This window comes from Cygnus olor, chromosome 1, assembly GCF_009769625.2.
Source record: "Cygnus olor isolate bCygOlo1 chromosome 1, bCygOlo1.pri.v2, whole genome shotgun sequence".
NCBI classification, from domain to species: domain Eukaryota; kingdom Metazoa; phylum Chordata; class Aves; order Anseriformes; family Anatidae; genus Cygnus; species Cygnus olor.
The window spans coordinates 16,275,811-16,301,568 of NC_049169.1; the positions used below are offsets into that span (position 1 = coordinate 16,275,811).

General features: G+C 35.1%; 1 protein-coding gene across 1 annotated transcript in view; it reads left to right on the plus strand.

Annotated features, from left to right (window-relative positions):
* The window catches only part of CPNE8 (copine 8), a 104,019-nt gene extending 78,816 nt beyond the window's left edge, over positions 1–25,203 (plus strand). Inside the window, 10 exon segments of the mRNA XM_040544735.1 lie at positions 5,325–5,371; positions 6,156–6,337; positions 8,266–8,393; positions 11,891–11,993; positions 15,459–15,491; positions 15,493–15,517; positions 18,295–18,328; positions 18,330–18,366; positions 23,266–23,375; positions 23,377–25,203. Coding sequence (XP_040400669.1) covers positions 5,325–5,371; positions 6,156–6,337; positions 8,266–8,393; positions 11,891–11,993; positions 15,459–15,491; positions 15,493–15,517; positions 18,295–18,328; positions 18,330–18,366; positions 23,266–23,375; positions 23,377–23,452 — 775 coding nt within the window. The 3' untranslated portion in view covers positions 23,453–25,203.
* Positions 25,204–25,758: the final 555 nt, after the last annotated feature.

Here is a 25,758-nt window from a genome sequence, read left to right on the forward strand (position 1 = left end):
GAGTATTTTTCTTTGCTTTTCTCTTCCTTCCTTCCTTCATCTCATTTAATACTACTACATATCAGTTTCAGTCCAGTTAACAGAGTTTGGAGGGAGGGGGAAGTGAAGATTTCCTCATTTATCAGTCTGTTTTCCCATCAAGTATGTTTTCCAACATTTTGGTTTTAGTTCCCTGTTTTTCTTTCAGTTAGTTAGGCAAGGGAAAGAAAACACTGAATCTGCAATAGGCACGATATTGGCTCTTCTATAAACGGATGCTTGTGAAATACTTCATGTTCAAAACTTTCATTGTAATAGATTTGAAGTGTCTAGAACTAATACTGATTTAATGGAAAAGTAGACAGCTTTAACTGTAACAAATTGGGATTACAGTATTGATTTGATTTGTATTTTGAGTCTGCATGTGTTTAATTGGGATATTCCATTATAAGTATCATCAATGTGACTGTTGCTTTTTTTTAAAGAGCCATGAAGAATGAAATAGTAGTTTGTCCATAAATTCTAATTTAGTTTTATTTCAGAACACTGGATTTTGTATTAGTATGTTCAGAAAGAGATGGATGTCTCTTTTACATCTGTGGTGCATCAAGTGGCACCATTTTGGTAGCTGGCTTTTCCTTGTGTCTTGACACTTAATCACATTTTACTACACTGACCTTCCCACATTTAAAAGAGGGTACATTGTACTAAATATATATATATATATATATTTCCAAATGAGATTTCTCCTACCACTTACCAATTGATAGCATATTTTGCTATGAAAACACCTCCCAGTATATGATTTAGCCAGGAATATGAGGGATATTGCCTTGAAGAGGAATGCAGTTGAAATAATCCTGGTTTATCGGAATGACTGTGAAACAAACAAACAAAAAAATCTGTAAAGGTAAATTAGTTTATAGGTTGCTCTGTTTTATCTGGAAGAGAAATTGGGACCGAAAAAGCTGCAAGACTAAGTATACAGAAAGGATATTTCTGTACAAAAGTTTCTCAGTTGGCTTACTAGAGTAGGGTGTGAGCTAACATGCTACTTTAGACATTTGTAAATCATGAAAATTTCAGGAGCCGAATCCTCTTTCAATCCAAAAGTGTTGTCATCTTTTCTGTCCTAGATTACTGGAAGACGAGAGGAAATGTTTCCCCACCATCATGTTAAAACTTGCCCTCATCCAGGTTTTCAGATACGAACACGCACATGCTGTTTGGATCCTAAAGGCTTTGGGCATTCATTTTTAACTGAGCTATATTGAATCATTGATGGCCAAAATAGAAATTTAAAACTGCTTTTATGACAGCTATTTTCATCCAGCCAGTGCAGCATCTAACGTAGTGACATACATATTTGATGTTCTGAGGAGATCTTGTTGAGCTATAGCTGTGAAGCAAGGGCTGCTATAGCTGTGTATCTTAGAGGCTTAACCAGGTATATTGTATCCTTAGAGAATAATTAGAAGTAATAAAACTCTATAGGAGGAATATTCTGTATTATACAGCTTTTATCAGGAAAAGATTCTTTATGCTGATACTGCATTTGCAAGCATCTGCAAAGAGGAAATAAAAAAATTACTGTCACTGGGGACTTTTTAGACTAAATGCCATGGTGACGATACAGACCCTTGGCAGTGTTAGTTACTCCATTAGCTCAGTTACAGATTTCCACACAGTAAGTGATTCTCAAACCTTCACCAGCTCCCCCCTGCTAACAGACCAGCTGTTTCTCTCTGAAGCCACAGAGGAAATTTGTGTTTTCTTCCAATGTGCTGTTTAAAAATCAGATGCTGTCAAGCCTAGTCAAAAGCTACAACCAGCCTTAGTTTGTTCCCTTACGTGTATCAGCTCTGATAGAGCTCCTGTTGAAAGAGGTTAGCTTTTACCTTGCTCTCCCAAATACACAAACAGAATATCTGCTCTGTGGTGAAGGTGTATCTATCTGTGGTGTCTCTCTACCAGCTAGATGGTGACACTAGTGATGTCTCCAGCTTTGAGTCCACAAGGCACGTTGCTGTGCTTGGATACCCTCTCTGAGCCCTCTCCTGTGTCAGGACATTCAGCACCTCAGCCTGCCAAGCAGATGGCAATGTTTTAGCATCTTTTGCACACTGTCTCATGACCTTGTAACCTCACTGAAGTGGTGGTGTCACGAGCTTCTCATTAAGCTGCTTGAGGAGTGTGCAGCTGGAAAAGCAGGGGCACAACCTCAGTAAATGAATTTCCTAATTAGAAAGAACTTACTTTGGAAAAATCTAGGGAAATTAGAAATATTTTAAAATAACGACAAAAAAAGCCTTGGACCTTTGCCTCAAGTAGTTTGTCCTTTCCATTTCCCAGGGCCTTCCTGCCTCTCATTGTGGGAAATTCTGCTAGCATGTTACTATTCTGTCTTCTTTAAGGATTTTAGATGTGGCAGTGTCTCCTTCTGCAGGTCTTTTGATTTCTCTTTACAAAGTTTGTCTTGCCATTCAGAGCAGTATCCCTTACTGGACACACCTTTTTCCATCATACATTAATGTAGGAAACTAGAGTTCCTCCTTCAAATTGGACTTTCTGTATAAAAAAATACTGATCTGAGGGAATGACCAAATATGATAAATCATGAACCTTCTACTTTTGGAAGGCCATGTTTTAATAAAATATGAGGTTTGTAATAAAAAGGAGAGTTCATAAAATGGTATCTTTTTCCATCACAGAATTCTCATTGTTAGAGCAGTTAAGTTTTCCCAAGCAATGATTTTATCTATTGAGTCTTCTACAGTGGTGTTCTGTAATAGCAGCCAAACCACATGAACCAGACTTTTCTTTTTTAAGCGTCTCACCAAGTCAGCAGTAGCACTGTACATTCCTTGTCAATGCTGAGGTCAATATTGCTGCGTGCTTATATTGAAGAAATGAGGTGCAATGCTATATCAGCTGAAAACAAAACAAAACAACAAAAAACATGCAAAATGAATAGAAATGTTTACTTTAATTCCAGCATTTCAATTCTGCATCTGTAGAACAGCTCTAAGGTCCCTTTGCTTCACAAGTATGCTGAGGAAATAAATTAACTGTGAAGCAATAGTGATAAAGGTCATTAAAAGTCACTAAAGAAATGAACAGTATTGTCATCAGGGCAGTGGGTTGGTAGTGTGCAGTAAATGCAACAGACTGCTCTGAGAATAAATGGAAATACTGAGTGTTGCCCATCCCTTGCCTGTTCTTCTTTGAAGAAGATTCTACTCTTGGGTGTGGGGGGTAGGAGAGATGGGTGGGTTTCAGACTGTATCTGATCACATTATTAATGATGGGCATGTGAGTTGATAGGTTGGGGTTGAATTTAGGAACTTGATAATTTTTGACTACTTCTTATACTCACTGCTTTTCTAGCCCTTTTAAATTATTATTATTTTTACTTTGATATCTGTATAGGTCAAACAGTCGCCAGTATGGTGGTTTTATCTTTTCACAAAATGATACATTACAGAATTGACTAATTGTACCTAAATAGAGTGTGGCTTTACCATAAAATTCAGCATAGTCAGAATGCCTTAGGTCTTCTGTGGTTTGTATGTACTAAATTGTTGTCTTGTAAATTGCCATTTTCTGTAGCATAGTACTATGTAGATTCTGTGCTTCTCTAAACTAAAATCTAACCAATATTGTGCCACTAAGTTTGTGAAAACTCCCTAAATGTGAGGTATTTTTGTTCCATGTTGCATCTTAAGTGCGCTTTAGTGGCATTTTAAGATTTTTAGAAAAATGTACAGAGATAACAACATAGCATTCATATACTACTGTGAAAAAGAGGTTTTTTGGTTTTCAAGATTTCCTAGGTGTAGGTGCATGCCTTCTGCTTTTTGTGTGTGTTGAGAATCTTTGGTTTCCAACCAGTTAATGTTTTTGTGTGCTTTTGAGCACTGTTTGTAAAATTACTTTCTTGCTGTTTAGAGTAATACTGTACATCCCTTCTAACAGCATTCAACTACTCATGAAAACACCCCAAGTTTCATTCACAATTTTCATATGAGTACTTGTTTAGATTTCCTCAGCATCATAGGAAACAGCTGTTTGTATTGTTTTAAAGTCTAAACTAGATTGTCCTGAGTTAAACCCTAAGGTAGCTCAACATATCCATCCTAAATAATCATTATTTCACTGCAGTTATTTTTCATATTTCAGATGTAACTCTAAGCTTGGAAGACTTTTTTAAAAACAACCAGTTAACCATCTTAGATAAAGCTTCAGTTTTCTTGGTGTGTTTTAAAATTTGGATTGTTTAATCATGCATCTAAATTTGTCTTGAAGACTTCAATTTCAGATGCGTTTTTAAAATTTTGAGCATTTTTATACCAAATGAAAGATTTTGTGGCTACTGTTCATTACACAAAATATAGCAATCAAATATCTTGTCAAAAGCCAGGTGTCAGACTTGATATTTAATCTAAATATGCATGAGTTAAATCTGTTCAGTAATTCTTGAAGAGCTTTGCTAATTTGGTCAGTAAGTTCATAGTGGTGAAAGGCAGAAACTTGAAGGAAGATGTAAAAGACTTAGTCTGAGTAAAAAATCAATTTTCGTATCCATCCAAACTGTTCTGCCTGATCAGAGTCTTATTAGTTAAGAGCTTATCTCCCGAATGGCAGTAGTTTGTCCTGAAAGAAGTTATGGAACAAAATTGCATATAATGGGATTGCCACTCATTAAGTCCATTAGTGATTATTTTTTCTGATAATAATAATATGCTAACAAGTGCATGATAATGGCTTTACTTAGCTACTGCTCAACATTCTTGCCTCCAGATTTTACTTTTACCTTCCAAAATTTTCCTTGATACACTCACTCAAAGTATTGACTATATTCACATGAATGAAATCTCCCGCCAAAAAGTCTGCTATCCTCTCCAAAGATATTATATATAGCATGATTTCAAACACATTCTGACTGAAGACATGGTTTTAGTGTTAAGAGCAGGTTAGTAAAACCCTACATGCCTTGTCAAATTCATCCAAGACTAGAGCTAAACTATGTCCAAGCAAAAAGCAGTGTTAATGTTGAAAATCAATTAATAATGTACGTGGATTATAATAACCTTACTGTTGATTTAGAATTTTTCCTAAACATTTTAAAAAAGGAAGAATGGAGTAAATTAACTTTTTTCAGTATGCTGATACAATAGTGTTGTGTAGCTCTTTGTTGGAATCCTATAGAAGTGTTTTCAATGTGTTTTTTTTCTGTATTAGAAAGTCAGTGTCCTATGCTTTGTCCTCAACCAATATCATTTCTTGTTTATTTTTCCATATAACAGTTAAGCTATTGATAAGATTTGTATATGCTTATTTTACAGAACCCAAATCAATTTCACAGTCGCTATTGACTTCACAGCCTCAAATGGTAAGAATAAAAATAAGTTTCTTCTATATTTAAGTGTTGTGTTCAGTTTTAAAGCAGTTTTGAGATAGTGTATGTGTGTGTACCTATATCAGTGTTGTACTTAACTGCTTTGTATTACTAATTATTAGTATACTTGTACCATCTGGAATCAGCTGAGCAATTACAGACTAGAAAACAATTCCTGTCCAGAAAAGCAGGGCAAACAGAACAGCTGGATTATTTAGTTTTTATTTTTTAAAAAAGCTATGTGCAAAATTAAATAAGTAGGAACAGTTTGCAAATATTTCTGTACTTTCTGATTTTTTGTTTATGTATTTATTACTGCTGGGAGAAAGTTGGCTAAATTAGAAGATCCCCTTGAGAGAGACAAACCAAAGGAGTTTCAGGTAGAGTGAGGCTGAAGTATGATGAAACAGAAATATATTTTGATTCTCCTCCAGAACTACTTTCCAAATCTCATAATACTTTTGTATATTTCATCTTAAAAGTACATGTAAAAGTATTGTATGTTATAACAGTGATACAAATTTACAAGTTTAATCACAATTTCTTGTTGCCCTTCCAGTAGTGGAAAAGGTTATAGCTACTACTATTAACCTATTAAAAATGTATTCAGAACATTGCATTTTTACCTGACTTAACCACAAGTATGTATATAGGAAATATATATTTTTTCCTTTTCATGATATTTTCAATTTCTGCTTTCTTAGATTTCTGTCATTTTTAGGAGAGAAAATCTGGGAGTGATTCAGTTGTAAAGTAAACCTGACTCTTGCTTCAACAGGTAATCCTTCACAGCCTACTTCACTGCACTATATGAATCCCTATCAGCTGAATGCTTACGGCATGGCACTGAAAGCAGTAGGTGAAATAATTCAGGACTATGATAGTGATAAAATGTTCCCAGCTCTAGGTTTTGGAGCTAGGCTGCCTCCAGATGGAAGAGTATCACATGAATTTGCATTGGTAAGCTAATAAATATATATAAATATTTTTTGAATTTCTGTACTGCAACCAAATTTATGGAATTAAGGTTTTAGTGTAAAGTAATTACCGGGCAAGTAAAGAACAGAATATGCTAATTCTTATGTCTAAAAGACTACTTCAAAATTTTCATGCTAGTGAAGTTACTGACAGAAGTCCAGAGTCAAGAAGTCGCTGTAGGCCAAAAATAGTAATAAACCTCATCTGTAGCAGCATGAGAAATAAATATTTGAAAGATTTCAGTTTGAAGCTAATCTATCTTAACATGCAAGTGAACCATGATCCAAGATAATCTTTTATTATTGTTGTTGTTCTCTCTCATTTTCTGGGATCTCTTTATCTTTTACATGCTGCTACTTTAGAGATTCCTAGAGACAACTAAGTGGAGTATAGGATGAGGTTATAGGAACAAATCTGAGATTTTGTATATGTGCCAGTTAAATTACAAAGCTAAAATCTAACTGGATTTGCTAGAAAGGTTAATGTGTTGAAACTGGTGTTTGAGATTAGTGTGGATGTTTATCTGTTTGCTTATTTTGAAGGTTTTGTTCATACCTGAGTAGGATAAAGTTCTCAGCAAATGTAGATGTATCAGGTGAGTTTCAGTTAGATAGCAGCAAAGACATGGCAGAATAGACTGGTGATTGTAGATGTGTATTTCATCTGTTAGTGTGTGCTAGAAACCAATGCCACATTTCAAGGAGAAATTTTCCATATGGATGGCAATTTAAAGCAGATGTAATTGCAGATATTAATTTGAATCACAGACTTTCCTTGGACTTCTTTTAGCAAGTTCAAAAGTATGGATACAGATAGTAACTAAGACTATTAAAACAGCAGAATTATTCCTGGCTAGTTTCAGATTTTTAAAAGTTTATTCTAAAATTAATTCAATTAACACATAATGCATTGTGTGTGCTTTTACAGGAGGAATAAACAGTCTTTCTTCCTTCTTGCAGATCTAAACATGCATAGTTGTCTCCCATTTAATTCTCAGCAGTGCTTTCAGCACTCTTTTTTAACATTCCAGATCAATTCCATGAAAAATCCCCTTTGCTTTTCTAGATTCTAAGGGAGATGCAGTGTACTTTAGAATAAGATACTGGCACATTAAGTCAATGAGGTGTTGGCATAAGGAAGAGAGTAAGGTGATTTGGAAGGTTTGAAGCCTTACATGGTTACCTATCTAGCCTGACACGGATCATTAATCTGGAATTTAACCTTTTATATTTGTATTATCATCTGAAAATAGGTATCCTCATAGAGTCGTCATAGAACTAGGTAGTAAAATGCCTACTCAAAGAATTTACAGTCTTATGTGCAAGTCCCAACTAATTTTATGGGTTTCCAGAGACTAAGTTCATTTCTTCATCAGTTTATACCAGATCTAAAATGAGTATTCCAATGCAGAACAGTATCGCAAAACGACAAAGAGGTTATAGCTTACCTTATACTCACATACTGTATGAAGATCAGGATTTGGCTCCCATTTCTTTTTCTTCATGCTTTTAAAATAAGAGATTATTGAGACATAACTGTGCTCCTAAATATGATTTCAGTTTTACATCAGTCCCGTAATTCATACCTTAAATGCACACAGAGAAATGCTTGTTACTGTTCCTTATAAGGACTGTTTAATTCCCCTTAAGATGGTATTTATGTCGGGAACCTGTGCCAGTGATTCAGACTGCATATAACATGAGGCTGCTAAAAACTCCTTCTACAAGCAATTAATATTCAGAACCAGTCATAGCTCTTATATTGGACATTGCTAGCAAACTCTTTGAAGAGATCCTTAAATTCTTAGGTCTTTGCCATTTAAAAATGGACACTGGATAAATTTTCACTAAGCTGCATCATTTTTCTTTTGTGATTATTTTTAGTGATTATTTGTCTCTTACTTTCATTAGAATGGAAACCCTCAAAATCCGTACTGCCATGGCATTGATGGAGTAATGGAGGCGTATTATAGGAGTCTAAAATCTGTCCAGCTTTACGGACCTACAAACTTTGCCCCTGTAATTAACCATGTAGCGAGGTAAGCATAACAGGTGCTTTACGGAAACTTTTTATTCTTTGTACAGCTAAAAGTAAATAGAAGTGATCCAGTTGATCTACTCTGTATTAAAATCTTAGGAGAATCCGTAATGAAAAAATTATTCATGAGATCACTCTGCTATGTTCCCTTTTTGTCGTCTGAAGCACAGTAATCAGAATTTTTGATTCACGGATAAGACATAAATCTATCAAAAAATTGTTAAAGTGTAATTTTTAGAGATATGCAGTTGCTTTAATCTCAGTGTCGAATACATTTTGGAGGACTCTGTGGCTAAGATTCTCAGCTGGTAAGGGTACTGTTAAAGCAATTGTACAGCCTCTGTTGGGGAGCCACAATGCTGTGTTATGCAACACCTCCTCTAATTTCTCAAAGTATAACCTTTCCCGTGTTTTTAGAAGTTTCTCAAGGAGGATAATGCTGCATTATCTTGGCAGACAAGATCTTGCCTTACAGTATTCTTCCATGTGTTGGTATAGGAAAAGAGGTACAGATCAGATAATTTAACTGAGTAACTACCTGAACAAATTTTATTTTATTCATAGATACATAGAAAGAACTAATATTCATAAAACAAAGCATCAGGGATATGTAAATCATTGCATGGTTAATGTTTTACTATGAGCTTGCAAAGTAGGTATTGTAGCAAAAAATATTTATTTAGCTGTTCTATATATTTGTTCACCTGTTTTATTTATCTGTTCTTGTTACTGCTCTTGCTGTTGTTCTACTGCCCAGTAGTAATAATTTGCAAATTCTGTGGTGCAAATAATTGGCTGTGCACTCCAGCATGGCTAGAGAGCTGATTTCAGTTATTTATCATTAGGATTAATTGCTCTATCTTTGCATCATACTATTTAAATCATTTACATGTATATTCCATTGCTTGCCTTTAGCAACTACCTATCTCCTTTTAGTCTTCCATTTGACATGGAAGTAGCAGTAGCAGTCCTCAGACTGTGGTCTTCTGTCAGGAAATCTGCCAGCCCCTATGACAGATGAATTCCGTGTATGTGTCATTGCCTTGTTAACTGGAAATGAAACCCATTGACTTCCTTCTTCTTTCAAACTGATTGTACCAACTGAGCTAGCTGGTTCAGGATTTGCCAATTAACATTAAGCCTCCTGTTCATTACAAAAAAAAAATATATGAAATTCATGATCTAGTACCATCAAAACATTGGTATAAATTGAGTTCTTCTCACCACTTGTTTCTCCTGAATACTTGTCAACTTTTCCAGAATTGCAGAAGCCTGTCACCGTCATTTGTAGTTCTTCCACTGAACTTCCATCTAAATATCAACTCATTGCAAACTTTGGGACCTCCTTCTGATAATGAATCGCACTACATTAGAAGTGGAAAAGATGTCTTCATGATGTCTTCATAGATGTCTTCATTTCTACTGCATGGCCATCATTAATACAATCCATGTACTAGACCAGCTCTCAGTAACAGCATCTACCCTCAAAGATCAGCTTCTCAGCTATTCTGTTGACTCTCGTAGACATGGCAGTAGAAATGATGATAGTTATTCCTCTCATCTAGCCTGCAGTTTCTTTTTTAACCTATCTTCAGTCTCGAAGAAATTTATTCTTCCCACATCCCTCCTGCTTAAAAATACATCTCTGATGAAATCTCTGGAAACTATGTCAGATATTACTGTGCTGTTGTGATCTCAGAACTCTTCCAGAGGTCTTCAAACAGGTAATGAGAATGTTATACTTCCCTCGCTAGGATAATTCCTAGCTAAAGAATTATCCAAACTACACCAGGTTCTTTCTAATGTCTTGTATCATCTCCCCTCCTTGTACACAATCTTTCTTCCAAAGGACTGCAGATTGTGTTTTTTTTTCCATGGATATTTTGAAGTAATCAAACTTTTGTTCCATTTTTTTTCAGTGTAGGCATGTAGACAGTATTAAGTGCTCGGAAGGGGTAGTGCATTTTTATTTTACTCTCTCATCTGATCATCCCTCGTCTCTGAAGTCATCAATGAAAAAATTATGAGTATTGTGGAAAAATGAGATAAAAGAAGTCTTGATGTTGTAGGGAAAATGTATTCCACAGTAGGTCTTGTTAATCTATACATTTAATTCCAGTCCCTACTGCCAACATACAAACAGAAGTTGTTCAACAGGTTGTTGACTGTGTGGCTTTTCTACCCATCTGTATCCTGGGAGGGAGGTGGAGGAGCGTAATGGCTTTCTGAGAGTTGTAGATTTCATTTCACACACAATCCTCCAAACTCTAACAAATGTTGTGGTTACACCATCTTATTTACTGGCAGCATTCACTTGCAAATATACTGTGTAACATCAGAGTTAGAATATTCATGAACATCATGAACATCATTAGAACGCACCCTGTCCAGTGACCAATAAGACAGTGAATTCTGACAGTCTTATTGTATACTTGGGCATATATATCATGCCCAAGTACATAACTCCATATGGAGAATTCTTTTTTTCCCCTGCTCTCCACACTACTCATGACCACTTTTCTTACAAAGTTCCACTACCTGACTTCTTGACAGCACCAAGAGCCTTCATGAAAGTAGCAACTACACAGGCTGCTGTTGAGTGAAGCAGCAAGTGGAACATCATGCTCCATGCAAAACCAATTATACAGGACACTTTGACCCTTGGGAGTTGAAAGCAAACAAATTCAAGTTTTGGTTTCTGATACGCAGGTCACAGAGTTCAGTGGAGCTGCTGCTGACTCACTATCTTTCAGAACTTTCCAAATCTTCAAAAGCTGTTCATTTTCAAAGAGTAGTTGCTTCTTGGTTGCTTTGGCTGAGGCAGGACTGGGATGGCACTGTATGTGTTTTGTCGTATATACAGCACAGGGAGAGGCTTGAGTCTAGAGGGCCTATTTATGGGCGGTATAAAGGGGTGTAAATACCTAAGCCAAGATTTCAGGATGCATATTCAGCCATATTACAAATCTATACGTGAACTATAAATCTGAAAATGAGGTCAACAGTATGTAACTTCTTCTTGTAAGACAAAAAAAAAAATGGTGTTTATGTAGTGTGCTGTCCTGATAAATTTTATTTGTGCTATAAAAGCAACCATTCAATAGTGATATATTCTCTGCATACCAAACTATGTTTCCCAAAGGTAATAACTATTAAATAACTTTCTAAAGACCCATGATTCTATAAATCGCATTCTGTCCATGCTTCTTTCGATGGTGATACAGGCCCCGTTTTTAACTGATTCAACATGTGCAGATTATCAGTATCAATATTGTATTAGTTACAGTTATTGTATTTGATATTTTCTAATGTTCTCAGTTAAAAGTAGAATGCCCATCTTAACTATGAATGTCTTCACTTTTGGAGATCCACTGCATCACAATTAAGTATTTTTGTTAGTCCTTAGTCAAATTAAAAAATACAGCTTTTCGTCATATTAGCGCCTTTTGTGTAAGGTTTCTTTTACTATCATAATGCTCTTTTTTTTTTTTCCTTTAGATATGCTTCTTCAGTAAAAGATGGCTCCCAGTACTTTGTTCTTCTCATTATTACAGATGGAGTTATTTCAGATATGGCTCAGACGAAAGAATCCATAGTGAATGTAAGTTTTGCAGAAAGTATTGAAATTTAAAATAATTATATTTCTGGGTTTAAATATTTCAGGCAATAAACTAAGTCTGTTATTATTTAGGCATTAATTTAGTTCTGTAAATTAACCATTCTTTCCAAACAGCGAAAAAAATATAATTATACACAAAGATTAAAGAAACCAAAAGTTGTATCTCAGCTTAATTAGTGTTTTGTGGGAAGTGATACTCTTCTGTCTAACGCTGTATGTTCATACAACTTTTATAGTCCATGTCTTGGTTCTTCCTTCCTCGTGCACATTCCACCATGCAGTATTTCATAGTGAGCCTTTGGTTATTTTTCAAATAATTGCATACAGCTTTGATTTTTCTTTTTTTCCCACCTTCTAAAAACTGTCCCAAACTTTCTGGTCCCAAAGGTCAGGCATAACTGTCAGCTGATATCCTTGTAGATAGTTCCCATGAATTTTAAAAATTCTTAATTGTTTCTCAGTTTCTTCATCATTTTCAATATTTTTCTCTTCAAAACTGCTATGCTTATAAGTAATATTCTGCATTACAAACACATTCCATTCTTCTTTTGCCCCTGGGAAATGTCAGATGAAATTACACACACAACCAGCTTCCATCTAGGGTTTGAAAAGATCTGTACCAATAATTTTAAACACACCACAGTGGATCTAGTTACTAGGAAAGTGATGGGTGAAAAGCCTATATTAAAATAATTAAGCATCATGTCAAAATGAATGGTATAGAATTAAGAGGCATATTTTTGAAGGCCCATTTTCACTACTTCCTACAGTAGTACCATTCCACTTGTAGGGTGCAGAAGAAAATATTACTGAAATGCTCCGTCTCTCACTGGAAAGCAAGATGCCATCAAGCTCTAGCCAGCAGCATATGGACAGAGTCTGTATGTTGATAAGGACTCTCTCAACCCATATGATAAATTTTTACCTCTTCCAGTTAAAAATAGGATAAAGGCACTCTCACTTTTATAGGAGATAAACAAGCTTTTATCTTGGAAGTTCATTCTCTAGTCTACCCTGGAAGTTTGTTAGTTTGTTATCTAGCTTCTTTTACGTGGAAAAAAAGCTACATGGAGGGGAAAAAAAAAAAAAAAAAGCTTTTGATTTAACTGTCCCCTCAATTCGAAGTCCGTGTAGAGGGTAAGTTAGAGACCAGCAAGTTTGATTGGTTGTGAATTTGTACGATTAAGTAATTTGTCACTAAGAAATACAGAAAAGACTTGTTTCCATGAGTAGGAAATGCTACTGGAATAATGGGAACACTAGCTGTTACTCTGCAACTGTCTGGAAGTGCAGCAGGTGTATTGTTAGCTTGGAATGAGCATAAATTCAAAAATATTACTTTTGATGAAGATTCATTAATTTTTCTATGTAGTTCTTGCAGTGTGAGTACAGTATACCATGACAGAACTAATCAAATGCTATCCAATAATATTTGAATTAATAAAAAGGGCAGTGATGTTAAATACAAGTTGATGTGTATAAGACTTGGGAAGAGTATATTTCATTTTTTATCGCTAATTGTGCTTTATACATCCTCCTTTTTACAGCATATATGTCACACATTCTGTTTTATCAAATTGTTTAAAGGTTACACTGTCATTCAGTAAATGCCAACACCAAGCTTATGTGCAAAAGTTGAACTCTTTGTCTTTTCCCTGACCTTGCCACTTACTGTTTCAAATATATTGTATCACATACTAATGTGTCTTCCTAAATAGGAGTGCCCATGAAGAATGTTTTCTTTACACTCAAGTGCTGAGATTCTAGAAAACATCTGAAAAACAGAAGGTGTTCCGTGCTGTTTTAAGTAGAGACTTCATGTCTGAAAAATACTTTATACTTACTATCAGTGTCTTACGCAGTGTATTGCAACTCAGGTACAGTTACACTCTCTTTATGGTCCTGAGTCATGGAATGGCTGAGGTTGGCAGGGACCTCTGGAGGCCACTTGGTCCAACCCCTCTGCTCCAACAGGGACACCCAGAGCCACGTGACCAGGACGTCTGGTCTTTAACCAATATCTTTAGTAGCATTTAATTATTTATAAATATTTATTAACAAATAGTATTTAATATTAGTAACGTTTATTAATAAATATTAATAAATATTTAGTATTTAAATTAACTAGGGATTATTATATTTTTTTACTTTGCTACAAGATTTTAGTTGGAAGATTGACTACGTAGTAATACTCCATCATGAATTTGCAGTCAGTGTATAGCACACACCGTACAATGTAGAGTGGTGAGCACATTAGTGATTTATAGAATGTCATACTTTCATTGTTTTAGTTAGCGTGTATACACTAATTAACTGTAAGTCTTCTGCTATAAGAAAGTTGGTTTTATATGCAATGTTGTGACAGATCAAGAATGGGAAGTGGGGATGGTGCATCTAAAAAGAGAATGTCTTTTAGATGAAGCAGAAAAGCACTTCTTATATTCCGGAAGAAAGCTATAACAGTATGTTTTAAAACCACCTGACTTCAAACTTCAGTGAAGCTGAGTTTAATTTAGCAGAAAGCATACAGCTATGATTTTTGGCCAGTGTAGACTGCTGTTTAAAATGACTGTAGACATTTCACAGTTCAATGGAATATCTCAATAAGGAACATTTGTCAGCTCTGACATTTGTTAGATGATTTTTTTAGTTGTTACCCTCCTCAAAAGAGCCAGTTTCAGATGATTTCTCTACTGGATATCTGGTGCTGCTATCAGGGCAAGAGAATCCAATATTTATGATGCTGTCTTTGTAATTTTAAAGGTTTTACAGGGAGTTCAGTCAGGGAAAGCCAGATATCATCTTTGCCTTTTTTCACTGAATAAAAAAGATAAAGTAAAATTAAAAATCTTAAATATAAAGCAGTTCAATATCTTGTTTATTTTGTGGCATGGATGATTAACTTGAATAAAATTTCATTCATGGAAGAAATACCAGGTAGATATTGCTCAAATAGGTGATTTATTCTCCTGAGAAAAGTTGGCATAAGATCTATGTAAAAAATACAGGGAATCATGTAATTCCAAGCAGCTATGTAATATGGAGAAGCAACAGAGTACATTTAAATAAATGTCAGACTGTCACTAAGTACATATTTACAATTACTGTCAGTTTACAAAAGATTCTAAGAGAAATTTGTCTTCTTAGTTGTCATCTTAGTATTAAATCCTAGCATAGTTGTGTTTAATTATGATCCTATATAATTCAAAGACTTTATAAGGAAAAAATAAATCAAAATAATCATCTGCCTTTTGTCTTCATCCAATGCTTTGTACCTAGCACTTAAGCAGACAATTTGCACTCAACTTTTTAGGAGATGAAGATGAGGAATTGCTATTTCAAGCATCACTTCTGCACATTTTTTGTTCATATTGTCCTCGGATCTTACGTAATAGTGGCAGAGGTTATGCAATGCATTAAACCTCTTTTTTTCTTCTTCTTTTGAAGGCTTCAAAGCTTCCAATGTCAATAATTATAGTGGGGGGTAGGACCAGCAGAGTTTGATGGTAAGTGTTTTAGTGTTTTTTTAGAATGTTTTATGTTGTTTACATATTAGTAATATGTGGCTTTTCAAACAAATATTGTTCTTTAAAAAAAACATAATATGGAACAAGCAGTAAGCACCGTTGACATTTCCAGCTGGATTGATTAATAACTCAGTATGATTACAAGCTACCATGTCGAGCTGTATAGCCCCTCAGGCTCTCTGTTCAAGTCACAGAACCATATGGGGGCTGAGCATTTACATTGCTCTAGAAGATGAGTGGGGAAAAAAAAAAAAGAGTAAAATAAGTATACTCAATTCTGAATTTTTTCAACATGCATATTTCATGTCAGCTGAATGGAAATATTGATCATGTGTTCTCATTGCAGTAATAAAATGCTAAGGAAAGTAAATAACTTTGAAGAGGTGACCTGGGTTAAACTGGGTTTCACTTTATAACAGAAGTGAACCTTACTGTCTACCAGCATTGGGAGAATATTACAGCAGGAAAGAAATCACCAGGATTATTTGCATATGCTTTCATATGGTGTTCCAGAACAGCACTCTCTATTTCAATGACTAAGCTGTTTCCATTATTTGGACTAATTTATTAAGTGGCATCTTGCACATCAATGCACTATGAAGTGTAGACATTCCCTTTATATCTGTTTCTCAAAGTTATACATCCTTTTTTTTCCATTTTAGTACTTCTGGTTAGGCAGCATGTCTTCTTTTGTACATGAAACTACCATGTTTCATTTTGTACATGAAACTAGTACTACCACAGGTATATAATGTAAGTAGTCCTCAATGACTGTACATTTAAATTCTTATGCAAATATTCCAGGAGTATGAAAACAAGAGGAAAAAATGATACAAGAAAAATAATTTGTTGGGGTTGACTTTCTTATGCTTTTTGGCAAGTGGTATATTAAAGTACCATATTCCTGTATGAGATTGTCCAAATGGACATTCATACTTCAGATGATTGTATGCCACAAGCAATGAGAAGAGACCATTTCTCTTCAAAAATGCATTAAGAGGGAAATTTGCAAGGTTTACTTTCCCCCAGAGGATTCAAACTCTAGACCTATGTAACTTATTTTTTCCTCACCCCTCCTTTGCCTTTTCCTTTTCTGTGTTTATCCAGTCCCTGAGTTTGCTCAAACTCGTCTTGACTGTCAGATCATGTAAATTCTGACTTCCCTTTACTTCTGGAGGCTGTCTTTACAGAGTTTTTAGGGTGTCATCCCTATAACTTTTGTTCAAGCAGGATTCTGCTTCCACTGCAGGATACAGTTTCCATCTTTGGACCCATGCCCCATGAGTGAAATTCACCAGTTAGATGTGTGCCAGATCTGTAGACAACAACAACAGTCAAGAGGACAGAGAAATGATTTGTCCCATATACATAAGTTATTTCTGAAAAAAAAAAAAAAAACAGTCTCCGTTTTTGATGTGGATAATGAAAAAGTGTGTGTGTGTAAGAGCGTGTACATTCCAGGCATACTCTTACAGTTCAAAGGCCAGTCAAGCTGCTGTAGAGAGACTGAGCTACTTCTTTCCAGATACCACTGTCCACTCTCGATCTCAAAGCCCCTGGGGGCTACCAGAGGGATAAATGTCTGGCGCTTTGATAGATGGCATGTACATTTGGTGCAGCTTTACACAAGGATGTCAGGATGACTATGAAGGCTCAGATCAGTGTTCTGTTTTGCCCAGTGATCAGTCTGTGAAATGGCCGCAGGTATTTATCTAGAGAATGTTAGAAATGAAATAATCAAAAAAGATATTTCCCTGAATACTGTCTTTAGTTCTGAATTTCCTGAGCAGAATGTGGTTTATGTTTTATTTGGAAATTTCAGTGGGTCTTCTCTTCAAATACCTGTCCAGTCTTCTGGTTTGAACATGCATACATTTATTGCATCAATAGCAACATCTAGCAATGTGTTTTACGGGCCTACTAACTATTTTTTGCAGAAATATATTCTTTTGTTTTGTTTGAACTTGGATCCTGATTAGCTTTATTTATGCTTTCGAGTTCTTGCGTTGGAAGAAATGGGTTTTGAAATTTTGGGTTCAGTGAGCTCAGCCCAGTTTGTAAAGCCCTAAGAAGGTCTACTGCTCCAGGGCTTAGATTTTCATACAGTGTACTGAAAGAAGGATTGTAGGATTGCTGATCCAATGGCTGAGCAATTATTTTGTAATCCCAGGTCCATCCATTGCAACGCTAACTGTAGAGCAGGTATGCCTTCCTACAGAAGTCTAGAATGGCTTCTGGGTATATTGACAATTACAGAATTTTCCTGGACCCTGTTCAAAAAAATACAAGAGCTAGCTAGTAAATTTAAGAAAAATTTTAAGAACTCCTAATTCATATGTATAACAGTCATTACATTTCCAGTATGAATGTTATTGCCTGTGTATATCCTTTGTTACCTTCTGTAACAATAATTTCTGAAGATGAATTCTTCTCCACCTATGAAAGTATGAATATAGCCTTACCAAAAGGATATGCTTGCTGGTTTGGGATCCGGAAGGATATGGGGACCTTATCATGGTGTGTTTTGTTCTGAAGATGAGAATAAAGGCAAAAAAGTAGGTATTGTTAGCATGAAAAAGTACAAAATAACTGCAATACATGATGTATTTTATAGAGCAATAATCTAAGAGTTACCTTAAGATAGCAGGTTGTTGGTTTTGTTTCCTCTAAAAGTGTAAATTGACTAAAGTTCTCCTCAGTGATGCTTTTTTGGGTAGTGAACTCTCACAGATAAATTAATTCTTTCTTTTTTTAAGCTATGGAAGAACTGGATGGTGATGTAGTCAGGATTTTCAAGAGGAAAGTTTGCAGAAAGAGACATTGTGCAGGTGGGAGAGAAAAATTGCCCTAATCATTACATTTTACTGATCCTTTTTGGTTTTGACTGTGTTCTATCTATATTCCCACCTTTCATTTTACCTTAGCACCGGCATACTTTATCTTACGGATGTTTATAACGAGCTCAGAAACTCTTTGTGATACCTCTAAGCCTTTATATAACACAAGATATTGGATATGCATTGAATAGAAAATGATCCCTAACTGGTAACACACTGAGATAAAGTCTTAGGGTTATACAGCATGGGAGAAGAGTTAGGTGCCTCTGCATTCCAGGTACTGCAATCTCACTGTGATTCCATGAAGAAAAACTGCAACTTCTGTGGAAATTAGCAGTACCTAGCCTTCTAGCAAGTGGTTTTGAGATGCATAGGGTATCTTCCCTTGCCTCTAACTGCCAGTACAGAAGACCATGAGTGTCTCCCAGTTTCCCGTGTCCTGTCAGCCACATAGACCATGCAGATGCCTCATGCCTCAAGGTATCGCAGATGATAGCAGGCAACTGTGTTCAGGTGACTGAACAAAGCCTTAAAAGTGCTGTTCTCATCTGCATTCCACAGGCTCCTCCACTTCTCTGCCAAAACCCTCTGGTTCTGTTCTTGCTCATTACCACCATTCAGTCAGCCCTATGATTGTCATTCACACCTAAGCAGCCACTTGCAGAGCGGTATGGTAGCTCTGCGTGCACATACCCACCATAATTCCCTTTCTGCCCAAGGGCAGCAGATTTCTAGAAGTCCACAGCTTGTCCAAACCACGTGTTTCATCCATGCTCCTGGCACCCTTTTTTGCCTTACTGATTACATACACACCTGGAAAGACTTGATTTCATAATTGTTTTCTTGATCAAATTAGAGATTAGATGCTCATTTTTATTTTCATGGGATACTAAAGGGGAACCAAACACACAGAAAGACGTTTGATGGCTCAGCATACTAGTCCCTGCTTGCTAAGGAAGTATTAAAGCAGTTGACATTTGAAAAGTAGCAAACTACTTAAAATTAGATCAACCTGGGGACTGTAGAAATAATTATATCTGTCTAAGGTATCTGGCCTAAGTCAACTATAAACAAGCTGCCTCCAGAACTGGAAGTGCTTCAGGATCCTGGACTAGTATTTCTGCAAAGTCCTGGCCATGTCAGAATTGTTGAAGCTAATTCACATATATCTGACATGCATTGCACTGTGTACTTTAAATATGTGCAAGGTAATTGTACAATTTCTCCAAACAACAGAATCTCCTAAAGCTGCTTTTTTACATTCAGTGAGCATAAACAAATAGACTTCTTCAAATGTTATAAAAAAGATTAGTGAAAATGTTATGCATCAGAAATATTCTAATTTCTGCTGAGATAAAAAATTCAGTGAATACCTTTTTGCATTTCCTTAGAATTCACTGCAGATCAGAAATGTAATAAAACATTTATTTACTATGAACGTATTTCAATCAGAACTTTGCCCCAAGCCATACTGAATTAGCTGAAGGCAGTAATATTTTGTGTGCTTTCTGTCTAAATAATAACAAATACATTATAGTCTAGCTACATGAATAAAAAGGGATAATGTCAAACCCTTTAAGTTTAGTGTGACCTTTATTTTGTAAATGGTAGGATAAAACTGACTTGCTTTTATAAATAAACTACTAAAAGATAAAAAGATAATCTTTTTTTGTGTTAGTGTTGTTTAGGTTAGTTAAAAAACTAGTAAAACTGACTAATTTTAACAGTCAGTATTATTGTGAAATAAGTAAATTAGGAATGGAGAGATTTGCCCGCTATAAGTGACTCACAGTATTGATTATTTACTACTGACTGCAGTTCGTGGAAAGACATGATCTTTGTTTTTCCCTCCTTGCTGATAAACATAAGTATTGTAGGGAGTCTGAATTATACATCTACCAATTCTTCCTCAGTTTTTTAATTTCTGCTCCTTTGTTTTCCTTTTCTGTTTATTTATTTTTAGGAAAATATTTACTCATGGTAACGTACCTATTGTTTCTCTTGAACATTTTGTATATTAAATTTTATATAAACTCTCAAGCTAAAGGCAAAGCATTTTGCATTTGTTCAGTCTCCCTTCAATTTTTCTTACTCTTTCATTCTATGAAAGATTTCTACCACCTCTGCTTGTTCTGTGTGGTAGCTCTAGGCCTTGCTGTCTTTGCCATCTGTTGTGTATCTGTGCATATGTTTATCTGTCCATAGTTCCTACAACTCTTCTGATACCTATATACCTTAAGGAGAGGGCAGGGAGAACTAATTCATGCCATCTGCATTGTATAATTGCATTTCAACAACTTCGCTGTTGAAACAGCCAGCCTTTGCTGCAGAAATGTGGTCTGAGTTTTCATGGCTGTTGTTAAGGTGATATCTTGAAATGGGACGCATTTGTTTTTTTAAACCAGAGAGCATGTTTTTTACATAAGACTACATTAGAAAAGGAAAACCATCTGAGAGGGAAATGAACACCAAGCTTATCCCTTCACAGCTGAATGTGTAAACTTACAGACTACAGAGATACTTTTTTTTTTGTCATTCTAACTTCATGCTTCTGGGGACAGTTAGAGGTATTCTTACCAGTAAGGTGATGAAGTTTAAGAAGAGCATGCTGTTGAAACTGGGCAGTGCTGTGCTGGCTTCTGGAAACCAATGTTGATTTTTTTTAATAATCTCAAGAAGTCACTTCCAGACTCAACTATGCTGTGGCTGAGTCATCATTTTCTAAGGAACTGCTTGCTGGGGAAATACTCCAATCAGTTGCTGTTTATGCTTAATTTGGACACAGGCTTCAGTGTAAATCAACATAGTTTAAGCACCAAGGATTGAAGCTGTTTATCTGGCAAGTTGAGATCCTCATCCAGGGAGTGAAGCAAAGAGCCAACTCTTACTTGAATTCTAAACATATTTTGGTAGGAGATTGATGCCTTGATAGGGATGCTACTGGACAGATTCCAGAGCTCGACATTAAGCATAGGAAAGTTATTGCTAATGCTGTCTATGCCTCAGGTCAAACCTAACCTTCAAATTCCCAAATTTCACCTGAATGGAAAATTTGATTCCTAAATTCTGTGGGATATCTCCATTCCCAATGTGGATGTTATTTCCAATCCCAGAGATGACTTAACTTTCTAGCTGAGCACCACTAAACATAATAGTACCCCATTCTTTTTATCCATCTTCCCTTGTTATCCCTTGTAACCCTCTTCTTTGCTCTTCTGATTTTTGTGGTGGATTTTGAAAACAAGACAAATGCAAGTTGCATGCACCTGTGTCATTCTGCATGTGCCATTGTTTCCATGTATCCCTATAGAATCTATAGTGATACTGCCTTTTAAGAACAATTTTTAATTTTCAACTATTTTGCTTTTGATGAACAAGCTATGTTTTTCATATCCTGCCTCCTTTAAGCATTTTTTTAATATTGACTCCACTGAAAATAAAGAAGTTCATTGCGAAAAACCATAGCAGAATGGTAGCAATAAACTTCATCTAGTTTCATAAGTCCAGGGTGAGAAGTGCTTTCCGGAGCTGATGTAAAAATGATTTAATTAAGTTCTTTATTGCTGAAAGGTTGCCTTCATTTTTTTTTTTTTCGAAGAGTTGCTTTATTTGTTTAATATATTAAGTAGATCTGTGTTGTGTTTTTTTTTTTCTGTCTTTCCTGGAGGACTCTCAGAAATGTGGTATAAGTTAAACTCTCACTGTAATTCAGTGGTCTCCTAAATCTTGAAAGCTTTAATGCTTTTAGAAAAATGAAATTTAATATAAAGTCTTAGTTGACATGCATCCAAAAAGACAATTTTTTTTCAGGTTAGGATAATGGGGAAAAGGGTCTGCTCATTTTAGAGTTCAGCCAGGAGATGAGACATCTCTGGGTTTGGCTTCTCAGTTAGTTCTAGTTTTATCCTGGAGTATTATATAGGAAAAGTTAACAATTAAGTCTTCTCTGTTTCATGAGGGGAAAACAAAGTACTGTTAGGGTTTGAATTCTGGCATAGTCAACCATATTAGTAGCTTTTGAAAATAAATCACAATTTCGAAAAGTCACCCAACTGCAATCCTGAGATAGACCCCAAAATTTGAGCAAGAAGCAGTATTTCAGATAAACATTCCTTTTGGCACAACTGATTAGATAACTTTACCAACTACATTTCTGCATGCTGCCTTCTGTGAATAAAAATCAAGGAGCCTAGATTGTTTCTTTTTTTCCTTACCAGTAGCACAAGCATCTTGTTAATTATTATGAATTTCAAGGAAAAGCTGGTGGCTAACTTTTTAGGTGTAGCAGATCTGGGTATCCCATAACGCATTCTTTTTGAAATCAAATCTTTTTAGCTTAGAGCCTTAATGCATTCGTTAGTGTCAGGTAAAAAGTATTGAGTTGGTTCATAGTCCTACTGGGTATAGTGAAAAATGATTAAGAATATAAAGTCATCCATTCTTGTTTTGTTCACTTCAGGTGGCAAAAATTCTGTCCGCAAATTGCAAGAGCAGAGACAGTCTGTTAGGAGAGCCCTATATGAACAGGACATGTAAGCTAAGAATAGCTTTGTGAAAAAATTACTTCCTTGTATAAACAGGGTTGAGAGACAAGCCAAATACGTCAATAAAGCATGTAACTGGTAATCTCAGCCAGCCATGGTTTAAGAATATGAAGAGCTTCACCCAAGTGAAAGCTTGATACTATTTCTATTAGAAAGTAGATGTTTTTAAATTGAGATACAATGTGTGTATATAAAATACAAAATATGAATGTGTATGCATATATAAAATGTGTAAGGTAGTATATTCACGTACCTTAACTCCCTAGATCAAACTTTCTCATTTTTGTGTTGTAAGATGTTTCTGTGTCTGCGTAATGACCTGTGTGAAGTATCTTTTGTTTTGTAGTTTGTGCCATTCCGGGATTACATTGACAGAAGTGGGAACCACGTGTTAAGCATGGCAAGACTTGCTAAAGATGTTTTAGCTGAGATCCCAGACCAGTTTCTGTCCTACATGAGTCAGAGGAATAAAGCCATCACCTGCACCACCACCCTACACACCTCCTATTCATGTGTTACAGACTCAGATTTGAGTGCTCCAAAGTGCTTGGCATTTTTCACAAGGTGAGAGTCTCTGGGTGCAGCAGTAGCTTTTTGGAGCTAGAAAAATTCTCTTCACATACCAAAATTCTCCATAAGGTTGCATGAGCAACTGAAAAGCTTTTAAATGCTAGAAGAAAATGTGTATGTTCTCTCCGAGTCCTTTTGTTTTTTTCTTTTTTTGGACAAGAAACCCTGCTTTTTTGATCTATTTATTCGAGGGGAAAGCACAAGTCAGGATTTCAACTCAGAAGAAATGTCCTCTCTGAATACTGTGTGTACATAAATGTATAGGAATGCTATTCCTCTGTATCAATGTTTACATGTTACTATTTTTAAATTTCAGTACTTTTATAACTATTCTTAAGAATAAAAGTTTGGAATATGATTCACACGTCTTCTAGCTTGCAATAGTTTGTCACAAGATCACAAGAGAAGCAATATCTCTTTGAATGTTTGTCCAGACAAATACAAGTGGAAGTTAAGAAAAGGACAAATATATGTGTGTTTTCCAATATCTGAATTGCTTCAATCAGTGCTCAGTAATCTATTCATCTCACACTCTGAGAATAAGCTCCTAAAATGTGAATATCATAAATTGTGTATGACTTACAACCAACTGCAAACTTCAAGGGGGAGGTATGTGTATTTTTTCAGAGATTCTCCAATTTCTAAGTTTATCTAAGTTTACAGTTTTTTAAACTAGTTACTGAAGCAAATTAGAAGAGTTACTTGCTATAAGTAATTAAAGAAAATTACCTCAAATCAGAACTTCGAGTATTACAGTTGACTCACTGAGCTCATTAAATCTTATCATGCATTCCTTAAAGCACTGGAAATTTTGCATCAGAAAAGTCTTTTGGTGTGATTACAGCAGATGTTTTATAATGGATCATTTTAAACTTAATTTAAAATTATAACTTTTTTGTCTAGATTGCCCATTCAAAGGGATGCTGGCTCTTAATATTTGGGTTTATATTGTCATTTAATCACATTTCCATTCAGGATGCATGAATGATAATGTTAATTAACTGGTTTAAAAATTGCACAACCATGTTGCTTTGTGCACAATTTTGTGTACTGAACTACCCAAAAATTTTATTATATGCCTGTTCATATATAATTATGAAATGATTTTGCATGTACAGTTTTTACAAAATACAGTTTTGTGAGTTTGTCAGATATATTTTATTTAGAACTAATGGCCTTAAATTTCACAAAACTCCTGAAATGATTGTGAATTGCCTTCAAATACTGTTAAAACTGAACATTTTTATTTTTTGTGTGTCACAATTGTAACTGTCTTGTAATGTAACTTCTTTTCTTTGCATATAAACTATTTACTACTTCTGTTTCTTACTACTGTATGTGGTAATGTACAGTATGAAACTAAGGTGCGTTTTTTAAGCATGAAAAGTTTTTTTCCAGAAACGTATCTTCAATATTAATGGCATATAAATATATAAAAGCAGAATCTTCCATTTTTAAGTATATTTAAATTCCTTTAACTATCTCATGCAGGAAGTTCTTTTTTCCAGATAATTATTCTGTTAGTAAGGGGGAATTTTTTTTTTTTAGAAATAATATTGTTTTTTTTTGTTTCAAAACAGTTTTTACATAAATATGAATTTTAATTTTCTCACCAAGATATGTATTTCTTAGTGGATTGGTGTTGCATGAATGAAATTTGATACCTGACAATTACAAATTTTGATGAAAGTGCATCATAAAGAATGTTTAAATCTACTGAATGGTGGTGTTCTCCTTCCATCTTCTGCCTTTCTATTTCATACTTGTATTGTTGGCACTTTATAAATAGCTCAATTAATACTATATTTCTGTTGCTTCATTCTGTTAGGTGAATCTTTATGCTGACATTTGTATGAATTCACATGGGTCCATGCTTTTAGCAGGTTTTTCTCCTAAAGCCAAAATTACCAATTTACATTAATCGGTTTCCAGGTCTTCCAAGTTTTTATTTCTCCCTCTTTTATCTAGTATTTATATATTTATCTGGTGTTTTATCTAGTATTTATTCATTTCAGATTGAGTTATTTAAAAAAAAAAAAGGAACTTTATTAGCTCTCACTTAATCAGCACCTTTTATTAATGCAAAGATCAGTCTCAAAATTAACAAGTGAGGAATTTTTAAGGATTGCTATTATTTAATCAATTTAATTAACAAAAATTAATAATTAATTTAATAATTAATCAAAAAAAAATTTTTCTATCCAGCACTGGTTCCAACCTATTCTGTTCTACACTGTTGTTTTTCCTTCTGTTTGGTATTGGAGTGTAA